The sequence below is a fragment of the Aotus nancymaae genome, unplaced genomic scaffold (assembly GCF_030222135.1).
Source record: "Aotus nancymaae isolate 86718 unplaced genomic scaffold, 86718_ANA_hifiasm-v0.15.2.pri h1tg000036l, whole genome shotgun sequence".
In the NCBI taxonomy this organism is placed as follows: domain Eukaryota; kingdom Metazoa; phylum Chordata; class Mammalia; order Primates; family Aotidae; genus Aotus; species Aotus nancymaae.
Genome location: NW_026988450.1, coordinates 35,500,983 through 35,523,156, shown reverse-complemented (window position 1 = coordinate 35,523,156; position 22,174 = coordinate 35,500,983). Strand labels below are relative to the sequence as shown.

Here is a 22,174-nt window from a genome sequence, read left to right as displayed (position 1 = left end):
AAAATTACAAAAATTAGCTGGGTGTGGTGGTGTATGCCTGTAGTCCCAGCTACTTAGAAAGCTGATTGAGGAGAATTGCTTGAACCTGGGAGGCAGAGGTTGCAGTGAGCCGAGATTGCTCCTCTGTACTCCAGCATGGGCGACAGAGCGAGACTCCGTCTCAAAAAAAAAAAAAAAAGAAAGAAAGGAAAATAAATAGAAACATTAAGTTGGTTTTTTTAAAGATTTAGAGATTGTGAAGATATTTAAAATTCATCAACATATTTAAAACCCACTGGAAAAAACTTCCAAGGAAAAAACTTGCCAATTCGACCCTGGCAGATAAGATCTCCCAATCCACTAGTTTCTTAACCTCCTGTGTATGTCAAAGTTTAAATTGTTCCTTGTAATGGAAAAAGAGGAATGGATTCTCATTGCATAAATAAATCACTTAGCTGAAACCTTCTAGGTAAAAGGTGGGCTTCAGAATACTCAACAAATGAGATTCAAGGCCAGATGCAGTGGCCCACACCTATAATCCCAGCCTTTGGGAGGCTAGGGTGGGAGGACTGCTTGACGAGTTCAAGACTAGCCTTGGCAACATGGCAAAACCCGTCTCTACAAAAATATACAAAAATTAGCCAGGTGCAGAGGCATGTGCCTATAGTCCCAGCTACTTAGGAGGCTGAGATGGGAGGATCACTTGAATCCGGGAAGTCAAGTCTGCAGTGAGCTGTGATCAAACCACTGCACTCCAGCCTGGGTGACTGAGTGAGATCCTGTCTCAAAAAAAAAGAAAAAAGGATTCAATTTTTCTATTGACACACCAACTTCAATATTTAACTCCCATAAAATGTCATATTGCTTGAAGATTCGAATATAGTACACCTAGGTTCTTTCAAATAGATATACCTCTGATATATCTCACAAATTCATAGAAATTTTAGCTACACTGGGATTTTTCCCCCAAAAAAGGAATACTTCCTTAATTTTTTCTTTGATATTATTTAAGTTTTAAAAAACTGATCAGTTTCATATTGTTTTTGAGATACAGAAAATACCATAATCTCCAAACAATTCAACCCTGAAAAATAAACTTATAAAAGACATATGGAATTGAAAAATGTCACATATTAAAAAAAATTACTCCTCCCTCCTAAAACCTTCTTCAGTCTTTATAATCTCTCCTTATGAATCATATTAACCTAGGAGCAAAATGGTGAGCCATGAGACACGTCCCTACCCTGACCAAACTTGTCATATACTCAGAAGACAGATAATTAAGCAACTATTAAAAAGTATGGTGAGATGTACTAGACAGTACAAGTGAACTCAGAAAAGGGTTCCAAACTAATATAGAGGGTCAGAGAAGTTTTATGGGGTAATAAGGTTGAGTAAGAGCAAGCCAGGTAAAGGGGGTAGTGTTGGGGCATTGGGAGTCAGGAGGTACCAGTCTCACTAGTTAGAACATCAGAGAAGTTGCTGTTATCTTGATAGAACTTATGACTCGAACATAACGAAACCATAGAGAACTCTGCGGCAGCTAAAATGGAGGTATTTTACTGAAATGCCTCATGAAGCATCCCTTACTCAAAAGAATTAATAGGCTTTTCCAGAAATAGTTACTGCCCATACAAAATATAAGATGAATTCCACAATGTTCAAGCCAATCATGTTAATATATAAACTGTCATTAAAGGGATTAAATGCTTTTCAACTTTAAAAATTATATAATGCTTACCAAAAACACCCAATTCATTGATTAAAATTTAGACAAAACAGAGTACAGTGGCTATTTATACTTACTTGTCCAAGGGTGCATTCACATTCCCCTAAGAAGTCGTCGTCACTCAGCTCAATAGTTTTGTTGTCGATGTCATAAACCCCAAATTTCAATTTCTGAACCACTTCAAAGTAGTAATCAATAATAAATGTCTTGGAAAATTGAGGATTCAAGCAATTCTTAATTCTTTCTGTGCGCTCAACCTACACCCATCCCCAGAAACAAAAAATTTCTTCAGATCAAAGGTGCACTTGGATTTTCACATACGCATGTATTAAACATAAACACAGGCATGACAACTAAAGGAAGTTTCTATATGTGTATGAAAAATTCTACAATCAAGGACAAACTTTCACAAAAAACTCCATTAACAGATGGGATAGTATTATTTTTAACATTAAAAAAAAAAACCTCTTCAGATTATTAAAAGGGTCGTCCAGATTACTTCTTAGCTAAAGTATTTAACATTACCTCATACCACTGTTGACCACTTGTATTCAAAAATAACACACATAAAGGGTCTGACTTTGACCCTACATCTTTATCCAAAAGATTGGCACAGGAAATATTCAGCTCCACTTTCGTGACACACTGGGCAGCCATGTCTTGAGCTCTGAGAAAATCAATACAAAGAGAAAGCAAGTGAAATGATGCCTTTAAGAAGCACACTCATTCCTAACAAAAATAGCTGAATTCTTAAAACCAGCTGTTACAATAGGCTTATAGAGTGAACTTGCTAGAATCAGACTGTTATATGTGCCTCCTTGGGATGTAAGCCTCTATTAACTCATTCCAATGACATTGCCTCCATCAGATTCTCTTGCTAGGATAAAATTAACTTACTAAATGACAGTAAAATGCAGTCTTTTTTTTTTTTGAGACGGAGTTTCACTCTTGCTACCCAGGCTGGAGTGCAATGGCGCGATCTTGGCTCACCGCAACCTCCGCCTCCTGGGTTCAAGCAATTCTGCCTCAGCCTCCTGAGTAGCTGGGATTACAGGCACGCGCCACCATGCCCAGCTAATTTTTGTATTTTTAGTAGAGACGGGGTTTCATCTTATTGACCAGGATGGTCTCAATCTCTTGACCTCGTGATCCACCCGCCTCGGCCTCCCAAAGTGCTGGGATTACAGGCGTGAGCCACCATGCCCGGCCAAAACGCAGTCTTTAGAATGGCCAATAAGACATACTAATCTTCTTGGCCAGGCTCAGTGATTCACACCTGTAATCTGTAATCCCAACACTTTGGGAGGCTGAAGCAGGAGGACGGCTAGAGCTTAGGAATTTGAGACCATCCTGGGCAGTACATCAAGACCTTGTCTCTACTAAAAATAAAATAATTAGCCAAGCATGGTGGCGTGTGCCTCTAATCCCAACTACTAGGAAGGCTAAGGCAAGAGGATTGCTTGAACCCAAGAGATTGAGCGTGTAGTGAGCTATAATTGTGCCACTGCACTCCAGCCTGGGCAACAGAGACTCTGTCTGGAAGAAACAAACAAACAAACAAAAAAACTAATCTTCTTTTCACTTTACTATAAATTTTATCATTCAGAAAAACTCCAAGTATGATCCTTCATTTAAAGGTACACATAGCATTATGCTACAAAACAGATTAAGTGACAATCTTACTTTTATTTTTGTTTATTTAACAAGATGCTGAGTGGGATATTTTCTGCTTTCAAAGTTTTTTTTAGCTAAAACCAAAAGCCCCCAAAGCTCCCTTTTCCCTTCACTCTACCCCCAGCTCCCAATATTTTGCAGCAGTGGTTCTCAATATTGGCTGCTTCCTGGAATCATCTGGGGGAGCTTTCAAAGCTACTGATGCCGGAGTTCCACTTAAAGAGATTTTAACTGGGTTAGGGTATGACTTGGACATCAGCTCTTAGACAATTTTAACATGTAGACAAGGTTGGCAAGCCTACTGTTCTACAGAGATAAGGTGTGGCCTATCTTCCCTTATGACTTGCTAAAAAATACCAGGGGTTAGCTTAACTTCCACAGACCCCTCCTTCCCCAGTCTCCAACCAATATATGAAAAAAACTGGGGATACGGTGGACCTCATGTTGGGGGCTGGACTTGAGAAGGAATGCAGTATTTCGGGCGAGCTGCCTTCATCCTTGAACCCAGGGAATGAAAGTGGCTGCAGATGTTACCAAGAAAAGGAACCAAGCATTCCATTTCCCATCTGGATGTTCACTTAGCCAGTGGAGGTTGATGGTGCTAGGGCAGTTTCTGCAGGAGGGAAGGTACATACTACCCTAGAGTGCTGGCAAACATCCTTACAATAGGAAGTATTTAATGCCTTTTGCCCTCCACTTTGAGATTTAGCTGAAGTTCTAGGACCACAGAAACAAATTTACCCATTATCTTGTTGTATTTAAATATGACAGTAGGATTCCTGTGCTGTATAAAATGCCTAAGCAAATCTGAAATAACAAAGACTACCATTAGAAGAGCCCTTTGTAATGTCAAAAAACAACTACTGTCTTATGAAAAAAATTTTTTTTGTTGAGATGAAGTTACATTCTTGTTACCCAGGCTATAGTGCAATGGTGTGATCTTGGTTCACCACAACCTACCCCTCCTGGGTTCAAGTGATTCTCCTGCCTCAGCCTCCCGAGTAGCTGGGATTACAGGCATGCATCACCACACCTGGCTAATTTTTTGTATTTTTAGTAGAGACACGGTTTCTCCATGTTGGTCAGGCTGGTCTCGAACTCCCAACCTCAGGTGATCCGCCTGCCTTGGCCTCCCAAACTGCTGGGATTACAGGTGTAAGCCAGCACGCTGGGCCTAAAAAGTTTTGATAATTCTATTGACTTCTAAAAACAGTAGCAGCCGTCAACGTATGTCAAAAATCAATACCAAGATTCCTAAATAGAGACTGAGAAAAATGAAGTAGGTTGCATAGTCTTAGAAGTAGCTAGAAATTTTGTTTAAAAACAAAGCTGGCTGGGCATGGTAGCTCACACCTGTAACCCCAGCATTTTGGGAGGCCAAGGCCGGCAGATCACTTGAGGTCAGGAGTTCAAGACCAGCCTGGTCAACATGGTGAAACCTCGTCTCTACTAAAATACAAAATTTAGCTGGGTGTGGTAGCATGAGCCTGTGGTCCCAGCTACTCAAGAGGCTGAGGTAGGAGGATTGCTTGAGACTAGAAGGCAGAGTCTGAAGTGAACCAAGATCATGCCACTGTACTACAATCTGGGTGACAGAGTGAGACGCCATCTCAAATAAAAAAAAAACAAACAAAATAAATATATCTTATAAGTATAACATACATTTTATATATTTGCATATATTATATATATTTATATACATGAGACATATATATTTAAACAGTGCCTAGTATACAGTAAGTGTTCACATTTTATCATTATTATTATTTTATCACTACCTCCCTCTAGAGTCTGATCCTCTCTTATCTATCCCATGTTTCACATTTTTTTATTATTCCATTCCAAGATGACATCCTGATTATTCCAATTCATACTAAGTTGTTCCTTTGAATTTCTATTGCACTAATAGTAACCGATCACTGCAGTACAGGAACAAGATCAAATTTGAGGTAATGCACACCTGGGTTGAACCCTGCATCTGGCACTTGCTGTGTGATCATGTATAAGTAACTTCAACTTCCTGAGCCTAGATTTCCTCATCACTAAAAATGGAGATACTGCAAGTAAACTTGTAAATCTGGCATGTGCCAGGCATCCTGTTTTTTGTATTCGACACAGAATCTATAAAATAAATGTTAGTTGTATGATTTTTTTTTTTTGCATAAGGTAGTTTAGAGTCTTGTAAGTTGCATGTCAGCAGTACCAAGCATAAAGCAGAGTCCTGTAGATGAACACAGAATGAGCAACGATTGCTAAAGCTCCCAAAAAACATGTAGAGAATTCTCTACCGGCCAGCAGAAAAGTCTTCAATTTCCAAAGATGGGGAGAATTCAACAGAGAATGAAATGTGAAGTCAGTCTCACAGCAAAGAGACACAACATATCAGAAGAGCATTACTGTTTTCCCTAAAAATGCTTATATAAAAGCTACAAAAACAACATGCCAGGCACAGCTGATTATTTAACAAATTGCTGACAGTTACACTACTGCATTGCTGCCAGGAAACAAATTTCCTCTATTAGCAGCATTCCCCTCTGAAAATGACTCTGACTGTGGCCTCAATTTTATCCTGAAACCCATTATGGCTGAATGGCAAATGGAAGAAATTACATAAACACTAGGGTCTGGAATCTTGCTAACAGTAATATTCATGAAGATGCTCTTTTCATTTCCTTTTAATGTAATTATCCACTACATGATACACATAAGAGTGCAATAGCATACTTTATCCGCAAATTATAATGGGAGCTGGGCATAGTGGCTCATGACTGTAATCCCAGCACTTTGGGAGGCCGAGGCAATAGGATTGCTTAAGCCTAGGAGTTCAAGACCAGCCTGAGAAGCGGAGACCTCATCTCTACAAAAAAAATGTAGGCCGAGTGCAATAGCTCACACCTGTAATCTCAGCACTCTGGGAAGCTGAGGCAGGTGGATCACCTCAGGTCAGGAGTTTGAGACAAGCCTGGCCAACATGGTGAAACCCCATCTCTACCAAAAATACAAAAATTAGCCGGGTGTCGTGGTACATAACTGTAGTCCCAGGTACCTGGGAGGTTGAGGCAGGAGAATCACTTGAACCTGGGAGGCGGAGGTTTCAGTGAGCCGAGATCGTGCCACTGCACTCCATCCTGGGTGACAGAGCAAAACTCAGTCTCAAAAAAAAAAAAAATTAGGCAGCCAGGGTGGCATGCAGCTGTAGTCCCAGCTATTCAGTAGGCTAAGGCATGAGGCTCACTGAAGCCCAGGAGTTCAAGGCTGCAGTAAGCTATGCACTGCAGCCTGGTGACACAGCAAGACCCTGTCTCAAAACAAATAAACAAATAAATAAAATATATAATGAGAGAAAATAAAACAAATGTTTTATACTCTTTTAGTATGAAAGATTTGGCTGGGATAAGTGACCTGGCAAAGAATGAATGAGCAACTATAGAATAATTCTATGTAGTATTCTACTCCCTAAAGAGCAGGATGATAGAAAACACAAATAATCCCTAGGATTTCCCACTGTACAGATTATTTATTAAACAATAATTTGATCCAAACGCCTCTTCTGAAATGCAAAGAATCCCTAGAAATATCAAATGTATCAAATATTCTTCCAGTCACCCTGTATCAATCTTATAACAAAGATAAACCTAAAAAATTGACAATTAAGACCTAATATTTAAAGTGGTACCTGATAGGTGAAATTTAAGGCAAGTGGTTATTACCATGCCCTGGCTGAAAAATCCTGAAGTCTTATCTACTTCCTCTTTTCCCATTGCCCCTTAAATGTATTCTTAGATTTATTCAGTAAAGATGTCATAGGGATTCTGCCTACTAGAACCCCAAATCTCTCCCAAACATGGAAATACAGCCCCTTCCCCATACCCAGAGTCAGAACCCTAACTTCAGGTCTTCTGTATCTCTCACCTGCCCAATATAATAGCCTCCTAATGGGTATTTCCACTGCCATCTTCTCTCTCTCCATTCACATGATGATTTTATCACTTCTGATTAAAAAGTGATAGTTCAATGAACTAAGCCTGGAATTCATGGCTCTGCCAACATCTACCCCTCGTCTACCTAAACAGCTACTTCTGCCCATCCAAGTTCTTCAAGATCCACTTCAGGCTGGGTACAGTGACTCATACCTGTAATTCCAGCACTTTGGGAGGCCGAGGCAGGCAGATCACTTGAGATCAGGAGTCCAAGACTCAGCTTGGCCAACATGATGAAACCCCATCTCTACTAAATATACAAAAATTAGCTGGGTGTCATGGCAGGTGCCTATAGTCCCAGCTATTTGTGAGGCTGAGGCAGGAGAGTCTCTTGAACCCAGGAGGCGAAGGTTGCAGTGAGCCGAGATGGCGTCACTGTACTCCAGCCTGGGTGTCAGAGTGAGACTTTGACTCAAAAACAAAACAAAACAAAAACAAAAAAAAACCTCTTCAAATGATACTTCCTCCATACAGCTGTTGCTGATACCCCTAATACTGTTAGGACACTGATTCCATTTTCTTTCCACTATTGTTACTTGTATTTGTGGCTCATCACTTCGTCTATGTACGTGAGCTGTGGACAGCGACCATATTTTACCATTTCTTCTTCTTCCTGAAGCATAATATCTGGCACAGGTTATTTGTAGCATAAAGAGCAATAACTTTGGAGTCAGTGTGTGTGGTTCAAATTTCTTTCCCACCACTAATTTGGATGTGTCACCTCTGCCAAATTATCTATCTAAACTTCAATTTCCTCATCTATAAAATGAGGATATTAAAAAACCCTGACACCAGTCCTTCAATGTAAATAAGGTTAAGAGAAAAATAAAATTAATAAAAACCCTGACAATTATAGGTTTGTGGCATGTTCAGCATATAACAGACACTCCATGAATTGTAGCAATTATTTAATTAATGACTAGGATATTTTAATTGTCTCAGCATAGATGGCTTATTACTAAGTAGTAGACATAAAGCAACTTTCTCAGCTGGGCGCGGCGGCTCACGCCTGTAATCCCAGCACTTTTGGAGGCCGAGGAGGGTGGATCACGAGATCAAGAGATCGAGACCATCCTGGTCAACATGGTGAAACCCCGTCTCTACTAAAAATACAAAAAATTAGCTGGGCATGGTGGCGCATGCCTGTAATCCCAGCTACTCAGGAGGCTGAGGCAGGAGAATTGCCTGAACCCAGGAGGCGGAGGTTGTGGTGAGCCGAGATCGCGCCATCGCACTCCAGCCTGGGTAACAACAGCGAAACTCCGTCTCCAAAAAAAAAAAAAAGCAACTTTCTCATCCTTATTTATGAAGAGTTTCTTGAAACAATAATTTTGAGGATTTACATAAAATTCATTTTGCAAATAGCCTTGACTACAGACAAGGTATGCTAGTAAGGGGAGCGCAGGCCCATGTCAGTGTCTTATAATGTGTCCTAAAACAATTGTGAAGGAGAAGTCAGTGACCATTACTAATCTCTTTAGCAAAGTTCCTTCAGTCTTCCGCTGAAAAATGAAGAGACTGGTCTACTGTAAATAATTCTCAGAATTTCCTTCTCTTTCTAATACCATGATTCACTAACTGCTATTCCGCAGTACATTCTGCCTGACCGCTACTGAAAGCAAGCAAGGGCAACCTTGGGTCAGCTGGAACCGGCCCGGCAACATCAGTAATAAACACCCTTGGCAGTGTTTCTCAAACTGTGTTGCACAAAACAGTGATAAACGTTCTGCTATAAAAAAAAGAAAGTGGCAGAGCAGATACTATGGCTATAAATCCAAAAGCTGCTACATTTCTGAGAGTTCCCAGGTCCAGTTAGCAAGTGTATTTATTACTGTAAATACATTATTTAGCTAAGGACAGCAGGGACACTATACAGCAACAGAAGAGCTTATAGCTCATTATAATGAAATTGGGACAATCCATTCATAAAAGAATTACTTATTGAATACTTTCTGGGTGTTCCAAAAGTGGGGGTTGGGGAGGAGACAAAAATGAAATAAATACTTAGCTACTTAGCTACCTATATATACATAGAAATAATATACAAGAACATCAAATTGTGTGGTATAGACAGGGAACAATCAAAGTGCTCTTGGAGCTGGAGATGCTCGCCAGAGATTTCTACTTTTACTGAGGATTAAAACTATACTCCACTATAAAAGAATTTGTATTCTTGTTGCTACTGACTACTGGATTTTTTATTCACCTTTACATTTAAGGGTAGAGAGTAAGAGAGTGGGGAGTAGAAGAATAAGGGGAAAGAAAAGATAGTTAATAATTCCATACAACTAGACAGATTTTGTTTTTTTTACAATTTTCAAAGTGCTTCCAAATAATATATTATCTTCTGAACCTTACAAAAACTCTGTGAGTTAGGCAGGATAATGATTACTACATGGTGAAAGGTCCATATGTCATAGGTATGACTATAAATAAAGTACTCCAGTGTCTGAATTGATTGACCCAGAATGTTGATAATTTTCAGCACATCGTTAATCTTCAAAACAATGCATAGTATCTATTAGAAAAAAATACAAATGTCTTCAAAAAGGTGAAATTACTTACATGGGATCACAAAGCTAGTAACTGTCAGCACTACAGCATGAACTCAGGCATTTTCTCCTTATGCCAAAATGCCTTCAGGGTGCTAAAGCCTCTAATTAATAGTTACTCAGCTGTCAAGTAAAAATAAATAAACCCCATACAAGTATACAATTATGATTTTTCAATTAAAAACAATATCAAAAAAAGTTACTTAGTATAATAGCAATATTCTCTGATAATTTCCTTATGGCTTGCTAATATCAAAAGTAATATTCAGCCTGACACAAATTAATAAAATAGGATCTTTAAAATTACAAGGTTAATACTGAGGCTACAACTATTTACATGGTTCTTAAATAAATGTAATCAGAATAACAAAAGCTTGCCAAAGAATGGAAGAACTGAAATGGTTTATACTTCATTTACCTCAGAGCAGTTCCTCTTCAAGATAACCTATTAAACTGTAAATTACTTAAGGCTAAGAAGGCATGTTCTCCTTGCTAGTATGTCTCTACACAAACAGGTCTACCATGTATGTAGGTGCCATTAGATCATCTTAGAGCAGCAACATTTATTCTCAGGAATATACTGCACTTAATATCCAGACTCTGAAAGTAAAAAACTCACATAAAAAGAATTTAAAATAAGCTTGTTCTGTATTTAGTAAGAAAGTGATGCCCAGATTTTTTTTTTTTTAATCACTATCACAGCATACTAGAAATGAGGATAGGGAATAAGGTCAAGCATAAAAATACATAAAACAGAGAAAATGACATGTTTTCTTCTAATGTGAAAAAGAAACAAAAAGGAAGAATCACTGAATCGGTGTCAAAATAAACGGACTGGGCCAGGCATGGTGGCTCACACCTGTAATCCCAGCACTTTGGGAGGCCGACATGGGCAGATCACCTGAGGTCAGGAGTTCGAGACCAGCCTGGTCAATATAGCAAAACCCCATGTCTACTAAAAACACAGATTAGTCGGGCATGGTGGTATGCAACTATAGTCCCAGCTACTCAGGAGGTTGAGACAGGAGAATCACTTGAACCCAAGAGGTGAAGGTTGCAGTGAACTGAGACTGCACCACCGCACTCCAGTCTGGGAGACAAAGCGAGACTCCAGCTCAACAAAAGAAGAAACAGACCGGTTCTGTGTTAGTCACACCACAATGGCAGACATCTGGGCAAGTGCTGTAACTTCCCTACGCCTCAGGTTTTTTCAGCTGTTAAATCTAAGAGTCAAGTTGATCCCTTTCTTTAAGTAGCTCCTAAGGTCTTTTCCACTGATGTACTATGACCCTAATTTAATTGCAGTGAATATGGAACTCATTTTGGAAGTGGTACTGAAGGATTTTTAAAAATGAGTAGAAAACATCAGAATATTGATAAGGACAAAAAGGAGAAATGGAAGAAAAAGAATAAAGTTTTCCAAACTGAGTCTCCACCTCTACCAAAACAGCTATATCTGGAGCCGGCACAGTGGCTCCTGCCTGTAATCCCAGAACTTTGGGAAGCCAAGGCAGGCAGATCACCTGAGGTCAGGAGTTCAAGACCAGCCTGGCCAACATAGTAAAACCCTGTCTCTACTAAAAATACAAAATTAGCCAGACATGGTGGCACATGCCTGCAATCCCAGCAACACAGGAGGCTGAGGCAGGAGAATCACTTGAACCCAGGAGCCGGAGGTTGCAGTGAGCCAAGATATCATTGCTCTCCAGCCTGGGCAAAAAGAGTGAAACTTCATCTCAATCAATCAATCAATCAATCAATAATAAAAGCTATATCTGAAAAAAAATGTATCTAGAAACTTCTCCACTAGTTAGGTACCTTTGTTCAAAATTTTTATTAAGTGCTCAGATGACTTAAAAAAACAAACAAAACACAGGGCCCAGTCTATTAAGTAGATGCAGCATGATAAAGAAATGAATTTTATTAGCATCCATGAAATCTCACATTATTAAGCTCTTAGCATCTATCATGGCAGCAAAATAAATCAGCTTTTGGCCACACTTTAAAAAGTTTCCAGATTCTTGAGCCCTTTAAAGTGGGGCCAAGGGCTGTGAAACACCTGCCATTGGCTGAGGGCATTTAAGGCTGACTGAGGGGTGGGAGGCTGCGGCTCCTGGCCAGGGTCTTGCTCTGTCACCCAGGCAGGAGTATAGTGGTGCAAACATGGCTCACTGCAGCCTTGACTTGATGGGCTCAAGCGATCCTCCCACCTCAGCCTCCCAAGTAGCTGGGACTACAGGTAACTTACTACTACCCACCAATATGCCGAGCTTAGATGCTCCAGAAGAGAGGCTGAGAAAATTTAAATACCAAGGCAAGGATGCATCTCTGAGGCGACAGCAGAGGATGGCAGTCAGCCTGAAGCTCCGAAAAGCCAAGAAAGATGAACAGACCTTAAAGAGAAGGAATATCACCAGCTTCTGCCCTGACACACCTTCTGAAAAAACAGCCAAAGGGGTGGCAGTCAGCCTCACTCTGGGTGAAATAATCCAAAGTGTGAATAGCTCAGATCCAGCCCTGTGTTTCCAGGCCACCCAGACAACCAGGAAAATGCTATAGCAGGAAAAGAACCCCCCTCTGAAATTGGTCGTCGAAGCGGGCCTCATTCCCAGGATGGTGGAGTTCCTGAAGTCATCACTTTACCCCTGCTTGCAGTTTGAGGCCGCCTGGGCCCTCACCAACATTGCTGCAGGGACTTCAGAGCAGACTCGAGCCGTGGTAGAAGGGGGAGCCATCCAGTCCTTGATCGCGCTCCTGTCTTCCCCTTACCTGGCCGTGTGTGAACAGGCAGTATGGGCTCTTGGTAACATAGCCGGTGACAGCCCAGAGTTCAGAGATAAGATCATCTCAAGTAATGCTATCCCACATCTGCTGGCTTTGATTTCACACACCCTACCAATCACATTCCTGCAGAATATCACGTGGACCTTGTCGAACCTGTGCTGAAACAAGAACCCGTACCCTTGTGACACTGCGATGAAGGAGATACTGCCGGCCCTCCTCCACCTCCTACAGCACCATGACAGCGAGGTTCTCTCCGACGCCTGTTGGGCGCTCTCCTACCTCACTGACAGCTGCAGCAAGCGCATTGGCCAAGTGCTTGACACGGGGGACCTGCCCAGGCTGGTGGCGCTCTTGAACAGCTCAGAGCTCAACGTCTTGACCCCTTCTCTCCGCACTGTGGGGAACATTGTCACAGGCACAGATGAACAGACGCAGAGGGCCATTGACCCGGGCATACTGAACATGCTCCCCTGGCTCCTCCAACACAACAAGCCCTCTAACCAGAAGGATAGAGGTTGCCTGGGCCCTGAGCAACGTGGCAGCAGGGCCCTGTCACCACATCCAGCAGCTGCTTGCCTACAACGTCTTGCCTCCCTTGGTGGCTGTGCTAAAATACGGACAATTTAAAGTCCAGAAAGACGCTATCTGGATGGTGGCGAGCTTTGTAACGGGGGCCACCATGGATCAGCTGATCCAGCTCGTCCATTCTGGGATGCTGGAGCCCCTGGTGAATCTGCTCACCGCCCCAGATGTTAAAATTGTTCTCATCATCCTCGATGTCATCTCTTTCATCCTCGAGGCAGCAGAGAAACTGTCTGAGAAGGAAAACGTGTGTCTTCTGATAGAACTCGGTGGAATTGATAGAATTGAAGCTTTACAACTGCATGAGAACGGTCAGATTAGCCTGTTGGCTTTGAACATCATTGAGAAGCACTTTAGCGAGAAAGAAGATGAGAGCCTAATGTTACTGAGCCAAGTTGTAGACCAAGATTGTGAATTTATAAATTGTGATTGCTTAGCAAAAAAATAGCCAAGCTCCATTACTCCTAACCCAACAACCCAACGCCAGTGGATAACCTCTTTAAGAAGCAGCAGCCCTATATGTTAGTGTAACCCAAATGTAAAGCTTTTAAACTTAACATTAATAAAATGTTCAGCATGTAAATAAATAAATAAATAAATAAAAATAAAAAGTTTCCAGATTCTTAAACTATCTTGAGCAAAATCTAAATAGTGATACCATTGCTGATGCCTGGACACATAGAACTGAGGAAAGCAGGGGTTAACATGAAAAGGTTGATATATGATCACTCTAACTTCAAAAAAAAAAAGTAGGTTTTTTTTTTTACCTTGTCTTTATCACTACAGTTTTACCTTGTCTTTATCACTACAAAGTAAGCAATCAACTAAGGACCCTTCATTAATTTCTCTAGAAAATCCAGATATTGTTCTATTCCATGATTCATAACAGGCTAAAAAGTTTACTTAACAGGCTTAAAAGTGTTTCAGGTTATACTACTTTTCTAATCCCTTGGCTACTGTATACACATTTTAGAAGTATCACTCATTGTATTTTCAAGTCCATCAAATGAACACTTCATCACAGGTTCATTTAATGAGGTATTAATAAAAGTTATTAATAGAAGCAAGGTTAGGCCAGGCAGGTTAGGTGGCTGACACTTGTAATCCCAGCACTTTGGGAGGCTGAGGCAAGCAGATGGCTTGAGCTCAGAAGTTCAACAGCAGCCTACGACATGGCTAAACCTCATCTATACCAGAAATATAAAAATTAGCCAGGCATAGTGGGGCATGCCTTTGGTCCTAGCCACTCCGGGGGTTGAGATGGAATTGATTGAACCTAGGAAGCAGAGGTTACAGTGAGCCAAGATCATGCCACTGCACTCTAACCTGGGTGGCAGAGTGAGACCCCATCTCATAAATAAATAAATACAAATTTTAAAAAGAAGGGTTATCAGAACTTATTAGCTACATAAGCAGAAAGAATAAAATTAAAATTAAAAAGTTAAAAATAAGAACTTTTACTAACATCAGTGTCACAAAAGTTGGTATACAGCCCCCTACTGCTAAATTTGACTAGCTTAAGAAAAAAAGCAGCAGCAGCAACATCTCACTATTGCCTCACTTTATGGAATATGCATCTTGGCAAAGCTGGCTATAAAATACCTGTCTACAAAGTGAATCATCTTTTACCCTCATTGAAAATCAGAGCTGCATCCCTAGCTGAAAATCCCAAGTGTTCAGTTGAAGTTTTCCATTATAAGGACTAAGTAAAGCTGCTGGCCAGCTGTGCAGCGGGCAAGCTGGATGTGATATTAAGGCACACCAATCTGCGGAGACTGAAGTCCCCTGGGGTTCTCATTCCCCTCAGATCACTTTAAGATTTTCCCCTCTTCTCGAATTTCCCAGATGTTGAACTAGCCATCAGAACCTCTCACCTGCCCTGGTGTCCACTATGCCCTGACTCTAAGTGGGGGCTTTACAAAATCTGACTCCCTTCTTCTCTTTTTAGGGGAGCATGTATATAATAATTGGTCAAGACAGGCACTTCACAATTTTATCACTCTGTGCTCCTTTCTAGTTCACGGTGAACAAATGATCTAAAAATGCCTTCAGTTTAAAGCAGCAACAACCACAACCACTTGGTTCTCAATGTTTAAAAAGTTTATATATCCGGCAAAGACTGCTGAGATGTTTACACATTTCCTGATTTCAAGAATATTCATGTCCTGGTTGCTTAACACATACATTTCAGCTGTTTAATTTTAGGGCAAATCCCTTTATATTTCCCAATCATGAGCGATTTTATTGTACTATTAAGTCATTCAACATTTACTGAACAAGTATTTATAGATTGCCTACTATGTGTCAGGCACTGCTCTAAGGTGCTGGAGAGCCAACAACAAACAAAGCAGACAACCATCCCTGTCCGGGAGAGGTTAGTTACACTGCAGGGAGGCAGATGACAACAAAGACAAGTAAGTAACATATACAGTATGTTAGGTGACAGTAAGTTCTACAGGGAACGATAAAGAAGGAGAGCAAGAAATACTAAAGGTGGGGTGCAATTTTACACTTGTTTTTATAAACTTGTTTTGAGAATACCATCAGAAAGTACTTGTCTTAATTTTCACTTCTTTTTAAAAAATTCTGACCCATAAACATGAAAATGTGGACAGATAAGTAAGTTCCTCTTTAGAGTTGCAGATACCTATTTTCACATGTACTGACCATCACTTTAAAGTCTAGAGGCAGTAAATGAAAAGCCCCAAAAGGTGAAATTGCCAAATAACATGTCCAGAAACCACACAGTTGCTCTAGTAATTTTCACAGGAATTAGACTTAATACAACTATTTGGCAAGAGGCCATTTCAAAATGATTTGCTAAAATGAACATGTAGTATTTCCTTCTATTTTTTCATGTGAAAACTCACTAATATGCTATCCACCTAATTCACATTGGTAAATATGTCCATAATACTAATTTTAACATCTTTTAAAATGTTATGATTGCCATACTGTTAAGCTGTTACATTAAAAGAATAGTCTCTCCAAAAGAACCCCAATAAGATTCCCACTCACAAGTAAGAACAAGGGAAAAAATTGGTGGGAAGGAAGCTAGATTGTAGGGTGAAGGTAATGGTGGGTACAGTAAAGAAATGTTCTACTTAAGACTCCTTGAGGTCATTGAGTACCACCAATGGAAGTGACACTGAGCCTTGCTAAAAGATCCACCTGAAAGATCTGATGAGCAGTGGTGGCATTATGAATCTTCGAAGGTCAAATGACAAGTAATCATTTTTCACATCTAACATTAACTTTTTTAGTTTTGCTAACAGGCATACTTTCTAGCATAATAAATCACTGACTAAAGAACATGTGAAAAGAAGAAAAAAAAGAAAATGAAAACTCTAACAATAGTAAGGAAAAAAAAGCCCAGTGATAGTACCAAAAAATAAAGAGGGCAAAGGAAACTATGGAGAAAGCTATAACAAGAATTGATAGGGCCAGGCGTGGTAGCTCACATCTGTCACCCCAACACTTTGGGAGGCCCAGGCAAGAGGATCACTTATGCCTGGGAGTTCAAGACCAACCTGGGCAACATAGTAAGACCTCATCTTTATTATAAAATAAATAAACAAGTAAATAAAAGAATTGGTAGTTGCTGGAGTACAATATGAACTAGGTACCTAAACAGATACTGCAAGGAAAATACTCAGGGCAACAGTGATATCATCATAAAGAGCATAGAAAATAAAATACTTTAAAGTGTATAATAGGTTACTATTAATTTATGTGGAAAATGAAGACCATTGTCTATAAAGTGTTCACAGTTATAGGTAAAATTAGAAGAGGTGTCCAGTCATTATGCAACACTTAATGGCAAATACTCCCTTTGTTTCTCCCATTCTGGAACCTCCTCTCCCTTCCCATTCTTTAGGGGCTAAACCTGAGAGAAGAAATCCTGAAAGAGAACTACACACTTTATTGTGTTGCTTGTGCCAGGCACCTTTGGTCTGTGGAGTCCTAAAATTCAGCTCCCCTTCACATCCAGAGCCTCAAAATGATCTAGTTGCAGAGTTTGAAATTTTTCAGCCTAGAGTGGGATCTATTTTTCCAGTTCAACAGCCAAAAAGGAACTGCTTTCTTAAAAATTCTCACAAAGGCAAAAAGTGGCCCTGGGTACCACAGATTAATACCTGAGACATCTATTGGTGTCAATATAATTGCTATTATATATGTCATCTGTTTTCAGTTCCCTTTTCTTTTCCTATCCTTTGCTGTTTCCCTCTACCTACGTTCTTGTAGACTTGTACAAGTTCTGTTTGGCTCTGGTTGGCAGCAAACACACAGAGCTAGTTTGCTGACCCTAATTAATGACAATATCAGGATATATGTGGCTATATATAGCTTACCACTAACTATGTGCCAGGTACTTTGCTAAATATTTTACAAGTAGGATCTAATTTAATTCTCATAGCAACCTTGTGACATTTTATCTCTATTTCACAAATGCAGAAACAAGCCCTAAAAGGTGAAGTATCTTGCCCAAGGTCATACAGCTAACAGCCCTCATAGCATAGATGTGAAACCTAGGTATCTGGCTTATCCCAAGAATAATATTCTTGTACATTAAGCAATAAAGCCTGTACCCTAAAACCATACAGACTTGAATTCCAACCCTAATGCCACCACTTACCAGTCGTGTAATTTTAAGAATCATTCAACCTGAGTTTCCTGGAGTATGAAACAGAGTAATATCACTTCAATAAGTGCTGGGGGGCATTAAAGAAGCTAACGTATAAAAACTGTCTAGCACAGTTGTTGTGAGACATTGTAATCAACAGTCGAAATATTCAATCTTGCCCTTCCCTCTATTTGATTAGCCACTATAAAGGTGGCCTTGAAAAGACAATACTAAGGATATGCAAGAAGCGCAGATGATCATCAAGCACAACATTGGTCTGCTGGGTCCCAACAGATTCTGGCCCTGCACTTCCTCCACAACCCTGGTGTAGGGAACCCAAAACACTAGACAGAAAAATCTTGAAGCTGGAGAAGAAAAGGGAGCTGCTAGGGTACTTCTCACAATCTCCTTGCTTTACTCTGAAATCAGGAGTCACCTCTTCCCACCCCACCTGCCAGCTTCTCGGCTGCTCTGAAGCGCGCACGCCCCGTTCACCTGGGCATTGGCTTCACCAAGGGCGTGGTGTGGGTACCCTATCCCTCTCCCCGCGTGGTGCTGCAGCGATTTCAGGGCCTGTCACCCTTCTCTGGGCCACAGGCCTGACCTTCTCCGCCCAGGGAATGAGAGCAGATCCCAGCCAACCCCCAGTCCCAGGTGCGCGAGCGCCAGGCCCAGGCAGGGCCTCACGGCACCGGGCTGAACCTCGAGCCCGGGCTCCTCCAGGAGGCGCCAGCGGTGCCTGAGTCCCGCCAGGCCGCGACCTAGAGCAGGAGCCCCCCGCGCGACTTGCCGATCCCCGGAAGCCAATGGAGCACTTCCAGCACTCAGGCCTGGCGGGACCCGCCGCACGGAGCCTGCGGGCCGGGATTCTCCAGGCCAGGGCTTTTCTTTTCCCCCCAGGAGGTAGGGTTGCGGGGCTGCTGCCTTACCCGACCAGGAACTGGGAGAGGCCTGCACTCACGTGCGAGTCTTAGAGGTGGAAGTCGAGCAACGATGGAGAACAGGTCTGCAGCGTCCGGAGCGCAGCCGGGGCCGCCAGGATTCACCAAAACCTAGGGCTGGACAAGCAGAGCAAGAGGACGGGGGCGGGGCGGGGGCGGGTCCAGTGCGTGCCCCGCCCCGCACAGCCTGCGCAAGGCTCCACCCATCCGCAGGGAGCGGATTCCGGGCTGCCGGTTCTCTCCCTGCCGATAGGCTGGCGCTTCAAGGCTACTCTGTGGGCCAGTGGCTTACTGAAAAGGCCAAGCTGACTTTAGGTAAGTGGCTTGGTGAACCAAAATAAATTTCTTAAGGATGAAATAATTAAAATATTTAAGAAAATTTATAACATATCTGAACTGAGAAGACTGGGCACAGTCTTCTTCAGATTACAGGCGTGAACTTGTAATCTGAACACTTTGGAAGGCAGAGGTGGGAGGATGGCACGTGTCCAGGAGTTGGAGGCCAGCCCCAGTCTGAGGCAAAAAAATGAGACCCCCTCCATTGCTACAAAAAGTAAAAAAATAGCTAGGCATGGTGGCACGGGTCCTAGCTACATGTGAGGCTGAAGCAGGAGGATCACCAGCTCAGGAGGTTAAGGCTGCAGTATGTCATGTTCGTGCCTCTGCACTCCAGCCTGGGTGACAGAAAGACCCTGTCTCAAAAAAAAAAAAAAGTAACTAAGACAAACTCTCAACATGAAAATAGCGAAATACATCTTAGCTCTTAACCATGGTTATATGCTTATTTGGGGCATTTTAAATGTGCACACTACCAAGGACATTTAATATCCTTCATTTCCTTTAATCTTTACGATTCTGTGATGTATTTGGTGCCATTATCCCCATTTTACAAATGAAAACTGCAATTGAGTAACATGAGATTTGGAAGCTAAATAATTGGCCTACTTCTCTGAAGTCATAGATTGTAAGTAAACCTCAACGTGCAGGCTTGACTGCTTGGTACTCCATGCTGCCTGCAACTAAACAGACTGCTATGGAATACACTGATACATGACTGCTTGATAATTTAGAACTTCTTCCCAAGGACACAGGAACAAAATCAATAAAACATATTGGGAAATATATTGGTCGTAAACTTGACAGTATCTTAAGTTCATTTAAATTGATAAGGAAAAAAACACCCAATAGAAAAATGGGTGAAGGGTGGTTTGTTTGTTTTAATTATAGAAGAAATGGAAAGGATATCCAATGAAGAAACATAGACATTCCTAAGTAAAAACTTTAGTTTTAATCCAAAATATGCAAACTAAACATTTTAATTTTATTTATTTTTAAGAAACGGGGTCTCACTATGTTGCCCAGGCTAGTGTTGAACTCCTGGGCTCAAGCGATCTGCCAGCCTTGGCCTCCCAGAGTGCTGGGATTACAGGAGTGATCACCATGCCTGGCTTGCAAATTAAACGTTTTAAAAATCACATCAGTGCCAGTGAGGATTCATTCATTTATTCAACATACACATCCTGATTGCCTACTATGTGCATTGTTCTAGACTTGTGAGCAAGATGGACAGGAACTTCTACCATAGAGGAGGGTCGAATAATACATTAGTTGTTAAAGACAAAATGAGATTTCAGACAGCCAGAAGTGCCATGAGGAAAGTTAAGGCAGGGTGATGTGATAGAGGGACTTGAAGATAGTATGAGCTTATTTAGACGGGGGCTCAGAAAAGAGCTTTCTAAGATGGTATTTGACCTGAGATTTGAATAATAAGAAGGAGCCAGTGATGCAAATATCTGGGGGCACAGGAATGATAGCAGGGGCAAAGACAAGAACAAAGTGCAAGTGCAGAAACAAGACCTTTACTGGGGAGGCACTAGAAGTGTTTTTGTTTTTACTAAATGTTGCTGGCTCTATTTTTGATTCTGCTTTCATATGTAAGAAGGTCCTCAGGCACCACTAATTGAATTGCAAATTTTAAATTTTCCAGAATATATAGTATCCATATCTAACTTTCAAAACTCTTCTTTCCACTAAAATAGGGAAAGAGTAGAGGCAAGGGGATGGTTTTGTACTTTTAGTATCCAAACAGAAATCTATCCTTTAAACACATAATGCCATAGCTTCTCAATGTATTTATTCATTCTCCTTAACTAGAGTCTAAATTCCATTCTAATGTAACATGTGTTGAATGCATGTTGGATATCAAGGCTAACAAGAAATAAAACAACACCTGGTGGAGAGTCAAATGCATGTTAAAATGAATGAGATACTCACAAAATATTTTTTCTCCAATGTGTTCTGCTTCACGAGGTATTCCTTCTTGTCTCCTTTGTATTTTGATCCTCATATTCCTACGGCTTAGTTCTTTTTTTTTTTTTTTAGAGACGGAGTAACCTCTTGTTAGCCAGGCTGGAGTGCAATGGCACGATCTCGGCTCACTGCAACCTCCACCTCCTGGGTTTAGGCAATTCTCCTGCCTTAGCCTCCTGAGTAGCTGGGATTACAGGCACGCGCCAGCATGCCCAGCTAATTTTTTGTATTTTTAGTAGAGATGGGGTTTCACCTTGTTGACAAGGCTGGTCTCGATCTCTTGACCTCGTGATCCACCCGCCTCGGCCTCCCAAAGTGCTGGGATTATAGGCGTGAGCCACCGCGCCCGGTCCTCATCCAGTCTTAATAGGTTTTTTTTTTTTTTTGAGATAGACTCTTGCTCTGTCCTCCAGGCTGGGGTGCAGTGGTAGAACACGATTCACCACAGCTTCAACCTCTCAGGCTCAAGCGATCCTCCCACCTCAGCCTCCCAAAATAGCTAGGACCTACAGGCATGAGCCACCGTGCCTGGCTAATTTCTGCACTTTTTGTAGAGACAGGGCTTCGCCATGTTGCCCAGGCTGGTGTTGAACTCCTGAGCTCAAGCAATCCACCGGCCTCAGCCTCCCAAAATACTGGGATTATAGTAGCCAGGAGCCACCATGCCCGGCCTTTGACTCACAGCTTTGAATTCCATCTGAATTCTCTCTCTCTCTATCTCTCTCTCTTTTTTCTTCTGTTAAAGATGGTGTCATGATCCCTGCTTCCTGCAACCTCAAACACCTGGGCTTAAATGATCCTCCCAGCTCATCCTCCTGAGTAGATGGGACTACAGCATGTACCACCACATGCAGCAAATTTAAAAAATAAAACAAAAAACATTTTTTTTGTAGAGACAGAGCCTCACTATGTTGCCCAGGCTGGTCTCGAACATGCTTGAAACTATTCTCCGGGTTTGGCCTCCCAAATTGTTGGGATTACACGTGTGAGCCACCATGTCCAGCCTATATTCTTAAAGT

At 41.4% G+C, this 22,174-nt stretch overlaps 1 protein-coding gene and 1 pseudogene across 2 annotated transcripts in view; one reads left to right on the top strand and one right to left on the bottom strand.

Annotated features, from left to right (window-relative positions):
• The window catches only part of CPNE3 (copine 3), a 49,362-nt gene extending 30,408 nt beyond the window's left edge, over window positions 1-18,954 (bottom strand). Inside the window, exons 1-3 of one of the 2 annotated variants that reach the window (XM_064384346.1) lie at window positions 18,866-18,954; window positions 2,234-2,375; window positions 1,786-1,965 (exon numbers count right to left, since the gene is read on the bottom strand). In XM_064384346.1, coding sequence (XP_064240416.1) covers window positions 1,786-1,965; window positions 2,234-2,365 — 312 coding nt within the window. In that variant the 5' untranslated portion in view covers window positions 2,366-2,375; window positions 18,866-18,954. Of the gene's footprint in view, window positions 1-1,785; window positions 1,966-2,233; window positions 2,376-18,833 lie in introns of both variants that reach the window. The other variant, XM_021667008.2, reaches the window with a different exon arrangement.
• LOC105730021 (importin subunit alpha-8-like) lies at window positions 12,177-13,728 on the top strand (annotated as a pseudogene).
• Window positions 18,955-22,174: the final 3,220 nt, after the last annotated feature.